Source organism: Rattus norvegicus, chromosome 1 (assembly GCF_021556685.1).
Source record: "Rattus norvegicus strain SHRSP/BbbUtx chromosome 1, alternate assembly SHRSP_T2T, whole genome shotgun sequence".
NCBI lineage: Eukaryota > Metazoa > Chordata > Mammalia > Rodentia > Muridae > Rattus > Rattus norvegicus.
In genome coordinates, this window is record NC_141534.1 from 76672824 (window position 1) to 76685119 (window position 12296).

General features: G+C 48.6%; 1 protein-coding gene across 1 annotated transcript; it reads left to right on the plus strand.

The window, feature by feature from the left end:
- Positions 1-198: 198 nt before the first annotated feature.
- Tmc4 (transmembrane channel-like 4) lies at positions 199-12111 on the plus strand. The gene is made up of 15 exons (NM_001034104.2): positions 199-313; positions 895-1096; positions 1999-2144; positions 2435-2667; positions 2810-2931; positions 6695-6842; positions 7373-7540; positions 7714-7877; positions 8089-8215; positions 8426-8523; positions 10176-10359; positions 10654-10784; positions 10877-11032; positions 11693-11771; positions 11876-12111. The coding sequence occupies exons 1-15, from the start codon at positions 244-246 to the stop codon at positions 11942-11944; spliced, it is 2097 nt and encodes a 698-aa protein (NP_001029276.2). The 5' UTR covers positions 199-243; the 3' UTR covers positions 11945-12111.
- The last annotated feature ends 185 nt before the right edge of the window (positions 12112-12296 follow it).

The window sequence follows — 12296 nt, forward strand, 5'->3', positions numbered from 1 at the left end:
TTAGCCCAGAGTGGCAGTGTGGCATATTGGGGTCCTGGCTGCTATGAAGTTTGGCAGGCTAAGGAGGCTGTAAGGACTTCACTTCCCAGGAGACCTTGAAGGAAGTGTACCATAGTCACACCGGTCACCTAGTGGCCAGGTGCAGATCTGCAGCAGGCCCCTCCCTTACCTATGGCAGTCCCCGCCCTGGGGGCCTCTAGAGACGGAAACAACGGGTGCAGAAAGTACAGTCCATCCACAAACATGGAAGAAAGTCCCAGGGAAGCCTGGGCCCAATTCCCGGCCTGGTCTAGTTCCCGGAAAGCCAGAACAGGTAGGAGAGAATCCTGGAAAGGCAAAGCCATTTATAAAGAAAAGAGAAAGCTGAGTTCCTGAACCTGGGAACAGAAGCGAAATTTCACTTCCTGGGTTTCCTGAGAAGGAAACTCAGGTCTCCCGAAGAAGAACAGTACAGAGACCTGGTTACAGTCTTGGAAGAAAGAGTCAGGGATTGGGTTCCTAACATCAGATGTGAGGGACCAGGATTCCAAGCCCATCAATAAGGGAACAGGAAGTTGTTGAAGTTTCGGTTTACATTAGGGTGGAAGATATATGGGAGTTCATACCTAAACACTGTAGGAGGAAAGCCTGGGGCTTGAACCCCAGTTTGAAGGAGAAATGAACTATAGCCCTGAATCTAAGGGAAGAGAAACTGAGTCGACTCCTGGGTCTGAGGGAGGTGGCTTGAGACCTGGCTCCAGGGTCTGAGGGAGGAGGACTAGGTCTGAGGGAGGTGGCCTGAGGCCTGTACCCTTGGATCTGAGGGAAGGTGGGCTAAGGCCTGGACTCTGGGTCTAAGAGGAAAGGATTGTAGCCTGGACTCTCTGTCTTCCAATTCTCTGTTTTCATGCCTAGGCCCATCATTGGCGTCTGTGCTGAATGACCTCCCGAGTGCTGCTACGCTTCGATACCGTGGCCCTGGTGTGCTCCCTTGGGGGACACTGGATGAAAATGATGATGAAGGAAGAAGCCTTCAGGCCTTTGCAGAGACTGCCCAAATGGAATCTCAGCCTTCCCGGGAACTTCCCTGGCCTATGCAAGCAAGGCGGGCACACAGGTGAGCAGCTCTTTTCTGACACACCCTCCTATCAGGTAACTCCTTTCCTGATTTCAGTAGGTTATCCTCTTTACTGCCTTACCACCAGCCTGGTAGGGTTGGCCTGGCCTGCTCTGAACCTTGTATTCAGAGACTCAGGAAGAGTTAATCATTTTTAATTTTTGTTCCTTCCCCTTCTTCCAAACCTCCTTCTTGGTGTTTTGTTTTGTTTTTTCTTTTCTACATTTCAGTGTATACCTCTGTGTGTGTGTGTGTGTGTGTGTGTGTGTGTGTCCGTAAGAGCATGCATATATGTGGCACAGCTTTCTGTGACACGCAGGGGACAAGTTAAAGGAATCAGTTTTCTCTCTCTCTCTCTCTCTCTCTCTCTCTCTCTCTCTCTCTCTCTCTCTCTCTCTCCCATCTAAGTCTCAGGGATCAAACTCCAGGTTTGAGTTGGTCACAAATGCCTTACTTGCCAGCCATTTTGTTTCATTTTGTTGCTACAAAAACAGAGTGAGGGTCACACTCTGTAACCCAGTCTGCCCTGTAAGCACTATTTATCCCAAGTTGACCTCTAATTTGTACTGATCCTTCTACCATATTCTCCCAGTTGAGGGGACTACAATCATGCATGGTGCACCACATTGGACTCCTTCATTTTCTTTCTAAGGCATGTCACTAATCTACCAGCCTGTCCTTGGACTTTCATTTTCCCTGCCTCAACCTCACTGTTGGGATTACAAACATATACTGCTATACATGGCCCTATTGTTATTTTGTGTCTGGCTTCTTATGCGTAAATTAGATTTGGTTCCTTTTTAACTGCTAAAGAGTATTCCACTTTATGGATATAGTGTACCATAATGTCTATCCTCATTATATCCAGTTGTTTTCTGACTCTGACTCTGCTTTCTTTCCAGGAAGAGCCAGGCTAGAGAGCAGGTGGCTTCTGGCTCTGAATCTAGGGCTGCCTACTGGACCCAACAGCTTTCCAGAACCAAGGGGAAAATGAAAGAAGGCTTTCAAACTATACAGCCCTGGGCATGGACACTGAAGAAAATTGGGGGTGTGTGGCCTTTAAAGGAAGAGGCCCGGGGCCTGGACTCCTGGGGTCTGAGGCTAAAGTGTGATTTCCTGGGTCTGACAGAGAGTGGGGTTGAGATTACCCCTGGGCCTTAGGGAGAAGGGCTGGGTCCTGTACCCCTGGTCTGAAGGATGACGACTAGTGCTTGAACCCCTCTGAATCTGAGAGAAGAGGACTGGAGTCTAGGGTCTGAGGGAGGAGGGCCAGGGCCAGGACTCTGGGTCAGTACTGCACTAGTGAGGGACCTAAGGCCCCTCTGCTGCCCTCTGCAGGCCAGTTTGGAGCAGGCACTGAGTCCTACTTCTCTCTGCTGCGCTTCCTGCTCTTTCTCAACCTGGGGGCATCTGTAATTGAAGTCTGCATGAAGCTGATCCCCACCTGGTTGGAAGGGGCTCCTCCAGGTCCACCTGGCCCTAACATCTCCTCACCTTGTGGTTCCTATATTCCCCACACTCAAGGCCTGGTCACCTTCCCCACCCAGCTCTTCAACTTGCTCTCTGGAGAGGTAGGTGCCATGGCCCCCAGAGGAACCTCCTTACTTTTGAAGCCTGGTGTCCTGAATGACACATTGTACAGATCGCCTAACTCCCTGATCTTTACCTTCACCTAGCCCCGCCATGACCTCTGCTCTGCCTCTTCCTCCCCAGGGTTACCTAGAGTGGTCCCCTCTGTTCTATGGGTTCTACCCACCCCGATCGAACCTGGCCATCACCTATCTGTGCTCCGTCTTTGCCATCGGCCTCATCTACTTGCTGTTCATCCTACACCGGTTAGTGAAGCCCACATCTTGATTCTGATAGGAAAGGGAAACTGGAGGTAATACAGGGCCCCTCCCCCAGGAGTCATTTCTTCACCATCGAAATCTATTTAGAGCCAGGTGTGGAGGCCCAAGCTTGCAGTCTCTTTACTTAGGAGGCAGAGGCAGGATGATGATTTTGAGCTCAAGGTCAGCCTAGGCTACAGAATAAATTGAAACCTATCCTGAGCTACACAGAAAGATCCTTATCTGGCTGAGTACATTGGCCCATGCCTTTAATCTTGGCACTTGGGGAGCAGAGGCAGGTGGATCTCTGAGTTCAGTGATGGTCTACATAGAGAAACCCTATCTCAGAAAGAAAAGGAAGGAAGGAAGGACAAAACAGGAAGTCCCCTGCCCCTAGATTATCTAGTGGTAACCTAAGGTGAGGCAGTTCAAGCCTGTTTAGAAGGTGTGTATTTGCAGTCCTAGTGCTTGGGAAGTTGAGGCAGGAAGGTTACTCCAGACTCCATCTCAAAATATCCAGTGATATCAAGAAGTAAAACACTAGGCTGGCAAAATTTTGCATTGGATGGGGACATTTCCTGCCAAGCCTGAGCGGCTGAGTTCCTTTCCCAGAACCCCCATAGTAAGGAAAGGAAATCAGCTCCTGGGTTGGGGATTTAGCTCAGTGGTAGAGCGCTTGCCTAGCAAGCACGAGGCCCTGGGTTCGGTCCCCAGCTCCGGGGGAAAAAAAAAAAAAAAAGCAAGCCAGCTCCTCCACAGGTTGTCTTCTGACCACCACGCCCATGGCATAAACACACAAGCACACAACATAAATAAACGTAAAAAGAGAAAAAATATTAGAATTCTAAGCCTACTGGCATGGCTCCTGTCTAAAGCCCTAGCACTTGGGAGGTGGAGGCAGGAGAGACAAGAACTCTAGATTATCCTTGGCTGCATAGTGAGTTTGAGACTAACCTGGACTATGAAACCTTGTGTCCTGTTTTTGCCCTTTATGTAAATGGAGGGTCTGAGTATATTGTGAGGGAGAGCACCCAGGAATTCCCAATCAGCATGTGAGGGAGGTAGAAGCTAGAAGAGTCACTCCCTGTGGACGCAGGTTGTTGTTTGTGTTTGATAAAGTAGCATGCTGTAGTTTAGGCTGACCTCAAATCTGCAGGCTTGACTGGCCTTGAACTCACCAATCCTCCTGCCTCAACCTCCTGAAGATTACAGACATATACCAGTGTGCCTGTGGGGGGGAGGGGGAGGGAGGGAGGGAGGGAGAGATTATGTGTGAGAGAGAAGAAAGTTTGTGAGTGTGTGTGTGAGAGAGAGACAGAAAAGAGAGATTGTGTGTGTGTGTGAGAGAGAGAGAGAGAGAGAGAGAGAGAGAGAGAGAGAAAGAGAGAGAGAGAAAGGAGACAGATTGTGTGTATGAGAGAGAGAGGAGAGAGAGATTGTGTGTGTGTGTGTATGAGAGAGAGAGAGAGAGAGAGAGAGAGAGAGAGAGAGAGAGAAAGGAGACAGATTGTGTGTATGAGAGAGAGATTGTGTGTGTGTGTGTGTGTGTGTGTGTGTGTATGAGAGAGAGAGAGAGAGAGAGAGAGAGAGAGAGAGATTGAGAGAGAAGAGAGATTATGAGTGTGTGTGTATGAGAAAGAAAAAGAGAGAAGAGAGAGTGAAGGATTGTGTGTGTGGGGGGGGGGGGTGTTTTGCTGTGGATGGAATCTGGGGTCCTCATGTATGCTAGACAATTGCTCTACCATAGAACTGCTCCCACACCCAGGCTCTGAGGTAACTTTTAGATGTACAAAGGAAGTGTTGAGCAGGTACTCATTTGGGTATGTGGACTCTGCAAAGGGTGAGCACCAGAGATAGATTGTCTCCCTCATGCCCTCACAGATGGGGATGGAACCCAGGGCTTTCGAGCTTACTTGGCAAGACCTCTGCCACGGAGCTAAATCCCTAACATTGAGATAGGTATTTGAATTGGCATTCAGTTACGGCTGGGAGATCCCCAAGGAGGAAGACCAAGTATTTTAAAGGGGGTTAGAGGTGAGGGCTATGGATGTAAAACTGGGTGGGGCCATGCTCCCAAATTGCGAAAAGCTATTTAAAAACTTGTCTCCTTGCCAGGCATTTTCCCAGCTTGCAATCCTGAAGGAGAACAAGCTATAAGGCAGACTATTTAATAATGAACAAATATAGATTATGAACAAGTATAAAACATGAATAAAAGGATCTGGGAGCCCAGTCCTCTACTAGGTAGGTGAAGGCAGGCATTAGGATCAGGATTTTGAGGCCAGCTTTATCCTCATAGTGAGACTTTGTCTCAAAAAATAAAGCAGCTAGGCAGTGGTGACACAGACCTTTAATCCCAGCACTGGAGAGGCAGGTGGATCTCTGATACGAGGCAGCCTGGTCTACGGAATGAGTTCCAGGAAGCCCACAGAAGAGCTAGGTATGGGGCTGGAGAGATGGCTCAGTGGTTAAGAGCACCCGACTACTCTTCCAGAGGTCCTGAGTTCAATTCCCAGCAACCACATGGTGGCTCACAACCATCTGTAAAGAGATCTGATGCCCTCTTCTGGTGTATCTGAAGACAGCTGCAGTGTACTTATATATAATAAATGAATAAATCTTTTAAAAAAAAAAAAAAAAAAAGAAGAGCTAGGTATGACAGTAGTACATATCTGTAGCCCCAGCACTGGCAGCTGAGGAGGGCAACAGAGACAAAGAGGATCCAGGGGCTCACTAGCCTGCCAGTCTATCCTAAATGGAGAGTTCCAAGTTGAGTGAATGAGTCCATTTGAAAGACAAAATGGAGAATGATAGAGGGAGACACCTAGTATACATCTCTGACTTCCAAACACACACACACACACACACACACACACACAATATCACTATGTATTTATGCATACGCCACATGCACAAATGCACATATTCCCAAGTTCACCCTTACACTCATGCATTCACTAAACATACATACACATGCTCAAATACATTCCTGTATTCATGCATGCACACTCATATTCCCAAGTACATGTATATGCTCATACATACACTAAACACACACATACCTTGCTGCCTGGTTATTTCAGGAAGATACTTAAATATTGGGACCTGGGAGAAGTTCTAGGAGAGTTTTTTTTTAATATAGAAATTCCTTCTGATTTTCATGGAAAGGATATTGCCTGGGGTTCAAATACTGAGAAGAGAATCTCTAAAGATGCAGAGTTCATGTGGGAACACTCCCCAGTTGTCCAGGGGAGCAAGGAGAGGTTATTGAAAGTAGACATGGTCCCTCTGTGTAGTTCTGTTTTTCTCTTCTTTTTGTTCTCATCCTTTCCTCCTACTCAATCAGGCCCTCTAGGTCTTCACCCCGTCTCTTGTCTGAATGGGCAGTTCAAGACAGCCACTGTGTTACCCTGTACACCTCTCAGCCTAGAACTCAGCAGAAATCCTCCTAAATCAGTTTCTTTTGTGCTGGGATTACAAGTGCATGCTGTCAGGCCGGCCAGCTCACCTCTTCTCTAGAATGTATTTTTCATTCTTTCTTCTCTTATCTCTTCTTTCTAGGTATCTCCCTCTTTCCTCTGGAGATCTGGCAGTGTCCCCTAAGTTCTTCCATCCCTATGCGCTGTCTGCTTCCCAGATCTCTTAGCCTTTGGTTGCAAAGACTTTGTGTAAATATCTGACTTCAGCAGGTGGCACCTAGTCACAGGATTTTGAGTCTGTGTTCCCTAAGTAAGGTGCCCCCACTGACACTTCTCCCGTGATCTTTCAGTTCGGTGTCCGGGTTGAAAGAGACACTGTTGGCCGAGTCAGATGTTCTGACCAGCTACAGTCATCGAGTGTTCTCAGCTTGGAATTTTGGCCTCTGCGGGGACATGCACGTGCGGCTGCGCCAGCGCATCATTTTGTATGAACTGCAGGTGTGCACAGGAAGGCGGGGCTATCACTAATTGAGGACTAGACAAGACCCAACTAAGACGAGGAGCAAGGCATTGCTAGGAGACAGAGCTAAGCAGAAGCCAGGCTAGGAATGCCTGCGGTGGAGGGAGGGGACTGAGGGGGCGTGGGTGGGGGTGGGGAACTAGGACCTGGAATTCACTTAGGAAAGGGAAGGAACCTAAGATTGGTTCCAAGTGAAAATGGAGCGTGACTTCAAAAAGATGAACTGGCTGGGAGTCTCAGAGGAGGAGAATCCTGGGGTTCTGTGTTAGGCCAAAGAAGGATAGGCCTTGGACAGAAGGCAGGGTGAGGTTTGAGTTCTGGGTTGAACTAAGGAGTGGCAGACTTGGGATACAAGTCCAGACTTTGGAGGAACAGTGGCCCAAGAACTAAATAGTCCAACGGACAGTCCTGGAGATTATGGAACAAGAAGAGGGCTATATTGGTTTAATCTGAAGAAACGTCAGGCCTGAAGGGATGGATCCGCCGCAGCAGTCCCTCTTGGCTTTAGGTGGACCTAGAGGAAGCAGCAGTCCGGCGCCGTGCTACGGAGCAGACGCTGGGCCAACGAGTCAAGGTGTGGTCGATGAGGGCGCTGCTCAACTTGCTAGTCCTCGCGCTCCTGGGGGCTGCCTTCTATGGCATCTACTGGGCCACAGAGTACACCGTGACACTGCAGGTGCAATGGGTCTTGGAGGAGGAGGTCCTGGGGTCCTAGAACTCACATTTCCACAGGTTAAGAAGCCCTGTGGGAGCTGGGGTCTAGAATTACTGGGATTTAGGGTCTTTTAAGAGGCTATGGACAGACTTTCGGCTTGCTTATCTCTGTGTTCCATACTCCCTTTCTTTCAGGAGACACCAGTTGTCCAACAGACCCCACTACTCAAGCTTCTGGTGAATTATCTTCCATCTATCTTCATTTCCGTGTTCAACTTTGTGCTGCCTCCTGCGTTCGCGTTCATTGCCTCACTAGAGGGCTACACTCACAGCCGTCAGATCGTCTTGATCCTGCTTAGGTTCTGGACTCATGGGACGGGATGTGTGTGTGTGTGTGTGTGTGTGTGTGTGTGTGTGTGTGTGTGTGTGTGTGTGTGTGTGTGTGCGCGCGCACGCGCGCGCGCGCGTGTCCCTTCAGGGGGGGAGGTAGAAATAACTTAAAGGGAGGGAGATGATGAGTGTGTATCCAGAAGGAGACATTACATCAGTGTGAGTCCCTTCATCTTGCAGGACTGTGTTTTTGCGTCTGGCCTCCCTGGTGTTTCTTCTGTTCTCTCTGTGGAATCAGATCACGTGTGGAGGAAACATGGAGGCAGAAGAATGCAAGGCTTGTGGCTACAATTACAAAGAAATTCCGGTGAGAATGCTGATGGTGCACAGGTGCTATTCTTGGGCCTAGAAGTAGGATAGGGAATATTGAACTGGGTGGATGGTTTCTTGGTTTGGAAAGAAGCCGAACATGGCATGAATGCTCATAAATAGTGAAGCATAATGAATAGTCACAAAATTCATGACTGGGGTTCTGGAGACTCAGGAGAGTCTGGTTTACCAATTTCTTACTTCTTAGTGCTGGGAGACTCGACTGGGCCAGGAGATGTACAAACTTGTGCTCTTTGATCTGCTGATGGGCCTGTTGGTCACGCTGTTGATCCAGTTTCCTAGGAAGTAAGTGTCCTACCCTTCCTGGTAGCCCTGCCCCTATTAGAGCAGGCCCCACCCCAACCGCTCTTATATTTTGCTCCACCTGTTTTCTTTTCTTTTTAACTGAGATTTCTGCATAAGCAAGGCAGTTTGTCACTGAGGTAGATACCCCAACTGTCTTTATAATTTTGTTTCTCTTATTTATTGGTGTGCCTGTGTGTTTGTTTGTATGAACATATATTGTGTGCTTGTGTGGGGGTGGGTGTCAGAAGAGGGCTTTGAATGTCTTCCTCTATCACTCTCTGCCTATTCCTTTGAGACAGGGTCTCTCTCCCTGAACCTGGGACTCACAGCCAAAAACCCCCACCCCCACCCCCTGCAATCTTATCTCTTGTCCTCTTGGTACTGGGGTTACAGGTGTGCCAGGATGTCTGAATTCTGGGATTTTCAACTTTGGTTTTCATGATTGTCCAGCAAATGCTCTTAACTGTTGAACCATCTCTGCCAATTTCTCCCCCCCCCACCTCTCTCTCTCTCTCTCTCTCTCTCTCTCTCCCCCCCCACCCCTCTCTCATGTGATTTGTTTTATTTATTTATTTATTATGTGTGTTAGGGGATAGGTATGTGCGTATGAGTACAGGTACCCATTGAAACAAGAAAAGGATGTCATTCCTTAGAGTGGAAGTTACAATTAATTGTGAGCCACCTGATGTGGGTGTTGGGCGTTAAATTCTGGTCCTCTGGAGAAATAGTATCCCTCCTCCTCCTCCTCCTCCTCCTCTTCCTCCTCCACCTCCTCCTCCTCCTCCTCCTCTTCCTCCTCCTCTTCTTCCTCTTCCTCCTCCTCTTCCTCCTCCTCCTCCATTACTACTACTACTACTTCTTCTTCTTCTTCCTCCTCCTCCTCCTCCTCCTCCTCCTCCTCCTCCTCCTCCTTCTTCTTCTTCTTCTTCTTCTTCTTCTCTCTCTCTCTCTCTCTCTCTCTCTCTCTCTCTGCAGGGTCTCTACACAGCCCTGGCTGTCCTGGAACTCACTCTGGCCTTGAAATCACAGAGATGCACCTGCCTCTGTCTCCCAAGTCCTGGAAATAAAGGAGCCACTCTGTCTGGCTCAGTGAGGCTCTTAACCACTGAACTATCCCCTTTATCTCTCTAGACACTGGCTGACTGTAGTTTATGCTGGCCTGGAACTGGTGGTGATCTAGCCTCCCTAGGGCTCTGATTACCAGTATAAGTCATCATATCCAGTCCCCTATCCACTTTTTAAACCCAGTTTTTACTTTGTTTGTTCTTACCTAATCCCTACCCCCTATTTTTTGGTTACTTCTCCCTAACTCAACTCCTACTATCTTTGTTTTTTTCCAAGACAGGATTTTTCTGTGAAGTTTTGGGTGGTCTGGAACTACTTACTCTGTAGATCAGGCTGGCTTTGAACTCAGAGATCCAACCTGCCTCTGCTTCCTGAGTGCTGGGATTAAAGGTTTACCCCACCACCACCACCCAGCCAACACCTACTACCTTAGTGTTTCAGCTAAATATAAGATCAGGCTTGTCCTGAAAATAACCTCACAGACCTAAAAGCTCAGCTCCTCAAAAGCCTTTTCAAAAGAATGGGCTGGGTGGCAGGGTTAAGAAAACCAAAAGGCGGGTCTATGACTGTCCCACCCTGCCCTTCAGGATACTCTGTGGCCTCTGTCCTGGGGCATTGGGTCGTCTGTCGGGAACTCTGGAGTTCCAGGTGCCCGATGAAGTGCTGGGACTCATCTATGCTCAGACCGTGGTCTGGGTAGGAAGCTTTTTCTGCCCTTTACTACCTTTGATCAACACCGCCAAGTTCCTCATACTTTTTTGGCTGAAGAAGGTGAGTCTGAGGAGTATTCTAGGGTCTGAGCTGACAGGTGTTGCTCCTGGGCTAGGGAAATGAGGATGGATACCAGCCTGGAGGGAGAGAGGGAGGAGAGAGCTGGAAGTCAGAGCCCTGGGTTCAGAGGAAGAAGAACATGGGATAGTTTGACTTCCTAAGACTAAGCGAAAGGTGGCTCAGAGATCTGGGCCCTGCCCCCAAAGGGGGCCAAAGCTCCAAGATAGGAAATAAGGAAAAGCAAAGGATTGATTCTTGGTCTCAAATCTCCATCTCCTCACCTCTCCCCACCAGATCACACTCTTCTCCATCTACTCACCGGCTTCCCGAACCTTCCGAGCATCCACAGCAAATTTCTTTTTCCCCCTGGTACTCCTTGTGGGTCTGGCAATCTCTGCTGTCCCTGTGCTTTACAGTATCTTCCTGTAAGTATGAGAGACGTCTGTTTCTCTTTGCGTTCACCCACGGTATTCACTGTGGCCCTAATTGATTGAATCCAATGTGTCTCCTCCTACAGGATCCCACCTTCTAAGCTGTGTGGCCCATTCCAAGGGAAGTTGTCCATTTGGGCCCAGATCCCTGAGTCCATTGAGAGCCTCCCTCAGACTGCCCAGAATTTTCTCTACTTTCTGGGAACCCAGGCTTTTACTGTACCCCTTCTGATCGTCTCTAGGTGAGCGGTCAGAGTTTGAATGTGTGCGATTTAGTGTTTGAAAGAGAAAGGAGTAGGGTGCGGGGCACCTGAGTGTTAGAGAGGACTGGATGCCTATGTACAACAGAGGAGAAGTTGGGCTGGCCTGGATGCCTAGATCAAGAGCAGGAGAGTTGCAGTACGAATGCATAGGATCTAAGAAAAGACATCTGGGTTTGGACTCCTGGGTCTGAGGAAGAAGGGCTAGGGTATGGATTTATGGATTTGATGAAGGGGGAGGTGGTATGGAACCTGAACCTCTGGTTTAAGCAAAATCCCCAGACCCATCCAAAGGGTCTGTACTCTTGGGTCTGAGATGAGAGGATAAAGGGTGGCATTCAGAGTCTCAAGAAGGGTTTTAAGGGATTTGGGAATCCTGATAGTGATTTCTTTAATTTACTTATTCATTTAGTTTTATGTGTGTTGGTATTTGGACACATATGTCTGTGTGAAGTAACGAACTTGAGTTACAATCGTAAGCTGCCATGTGGCTGTTGGGTGCTGGGCGTTGAACCTGGGACCTTTGGAAGTGCATCTAATGTGCGGGTTACGAGCCATCTCTCCAGCCTCCTGATCCTGGTTTCTAAGGAGCCATATGATGAAGATGATTTCTAGAGTGATTTTCATTCCTGTTTTCTTTAGCATCCTGATGATGTATACAGTAGCCCTGGCTAACTGTTATGGACGCCTCATCTCTGAGCTCAAACGCCAGATAGAGACGGTGAGCTAGGCTGATTTCCCCAGGCAGGGCTCTCTCTATGAGAAGATGAAAGGGGAACACTGGTGAGGAGGTGTGCTTCACTTTCACTCTTTTTTTGCCCACAGGAAGTACAAAATAAAGTCTTCCTAGCCCAGCGAGCTGTAGCTCTGAGCTCAAGGAATGGAGTTTCCTGATTAGTCTGGCTGGACCTTCAGCCCCTCACACCCATCATAAACTTCATTGACTTCATATACCAAGCAGTGGGGCCCTCTCATCTCTGGAATCAAACCCCACGCCTTCTGCCACCGAATGCCACACTCTCAATTGAACCATGTTAATAAACAATAGCCAAGTCCATTAAGCGTTTTGAAACCCCGTTCTGGTGGCGTGGACGAGGTTTGGGGAGGGGCCAGGTCCATGACGGCTTGAAGGGCTTGGTTGTGTCTGCATAAAGGGATAGACAGGCAAGGCAGATCTTCGCCAGCCTCTTCCTGCAGCGACCGGTCAGGTTACAAATGCTTAGGATTGGCTGAGATGGAAAGCTTC

Coding starts and splice junctions, on each gene's coding strand:
- Tmc4 (NM_001034104.2), top strand. CDS start 244: ATGGAAGAAAGTCCCAGGGAAGCCTGGGCCCAATTCCCGGCCTGGTCT. Junction 2,145..2,434: donor GACACTGAAGAAAATTGGGG/GTGTGTGGCCTT, acceptor TGCCCTCTGCAG/GCCAGTTTGGAGCAGGCACT. Junction 7,878..8,088: donor ATCGTCTTGATCCTGCTTAG/GTTCTGGACTCA, acceptor TTCATCTTGCAG/GACTGTGTTTTTGCGTCTGG.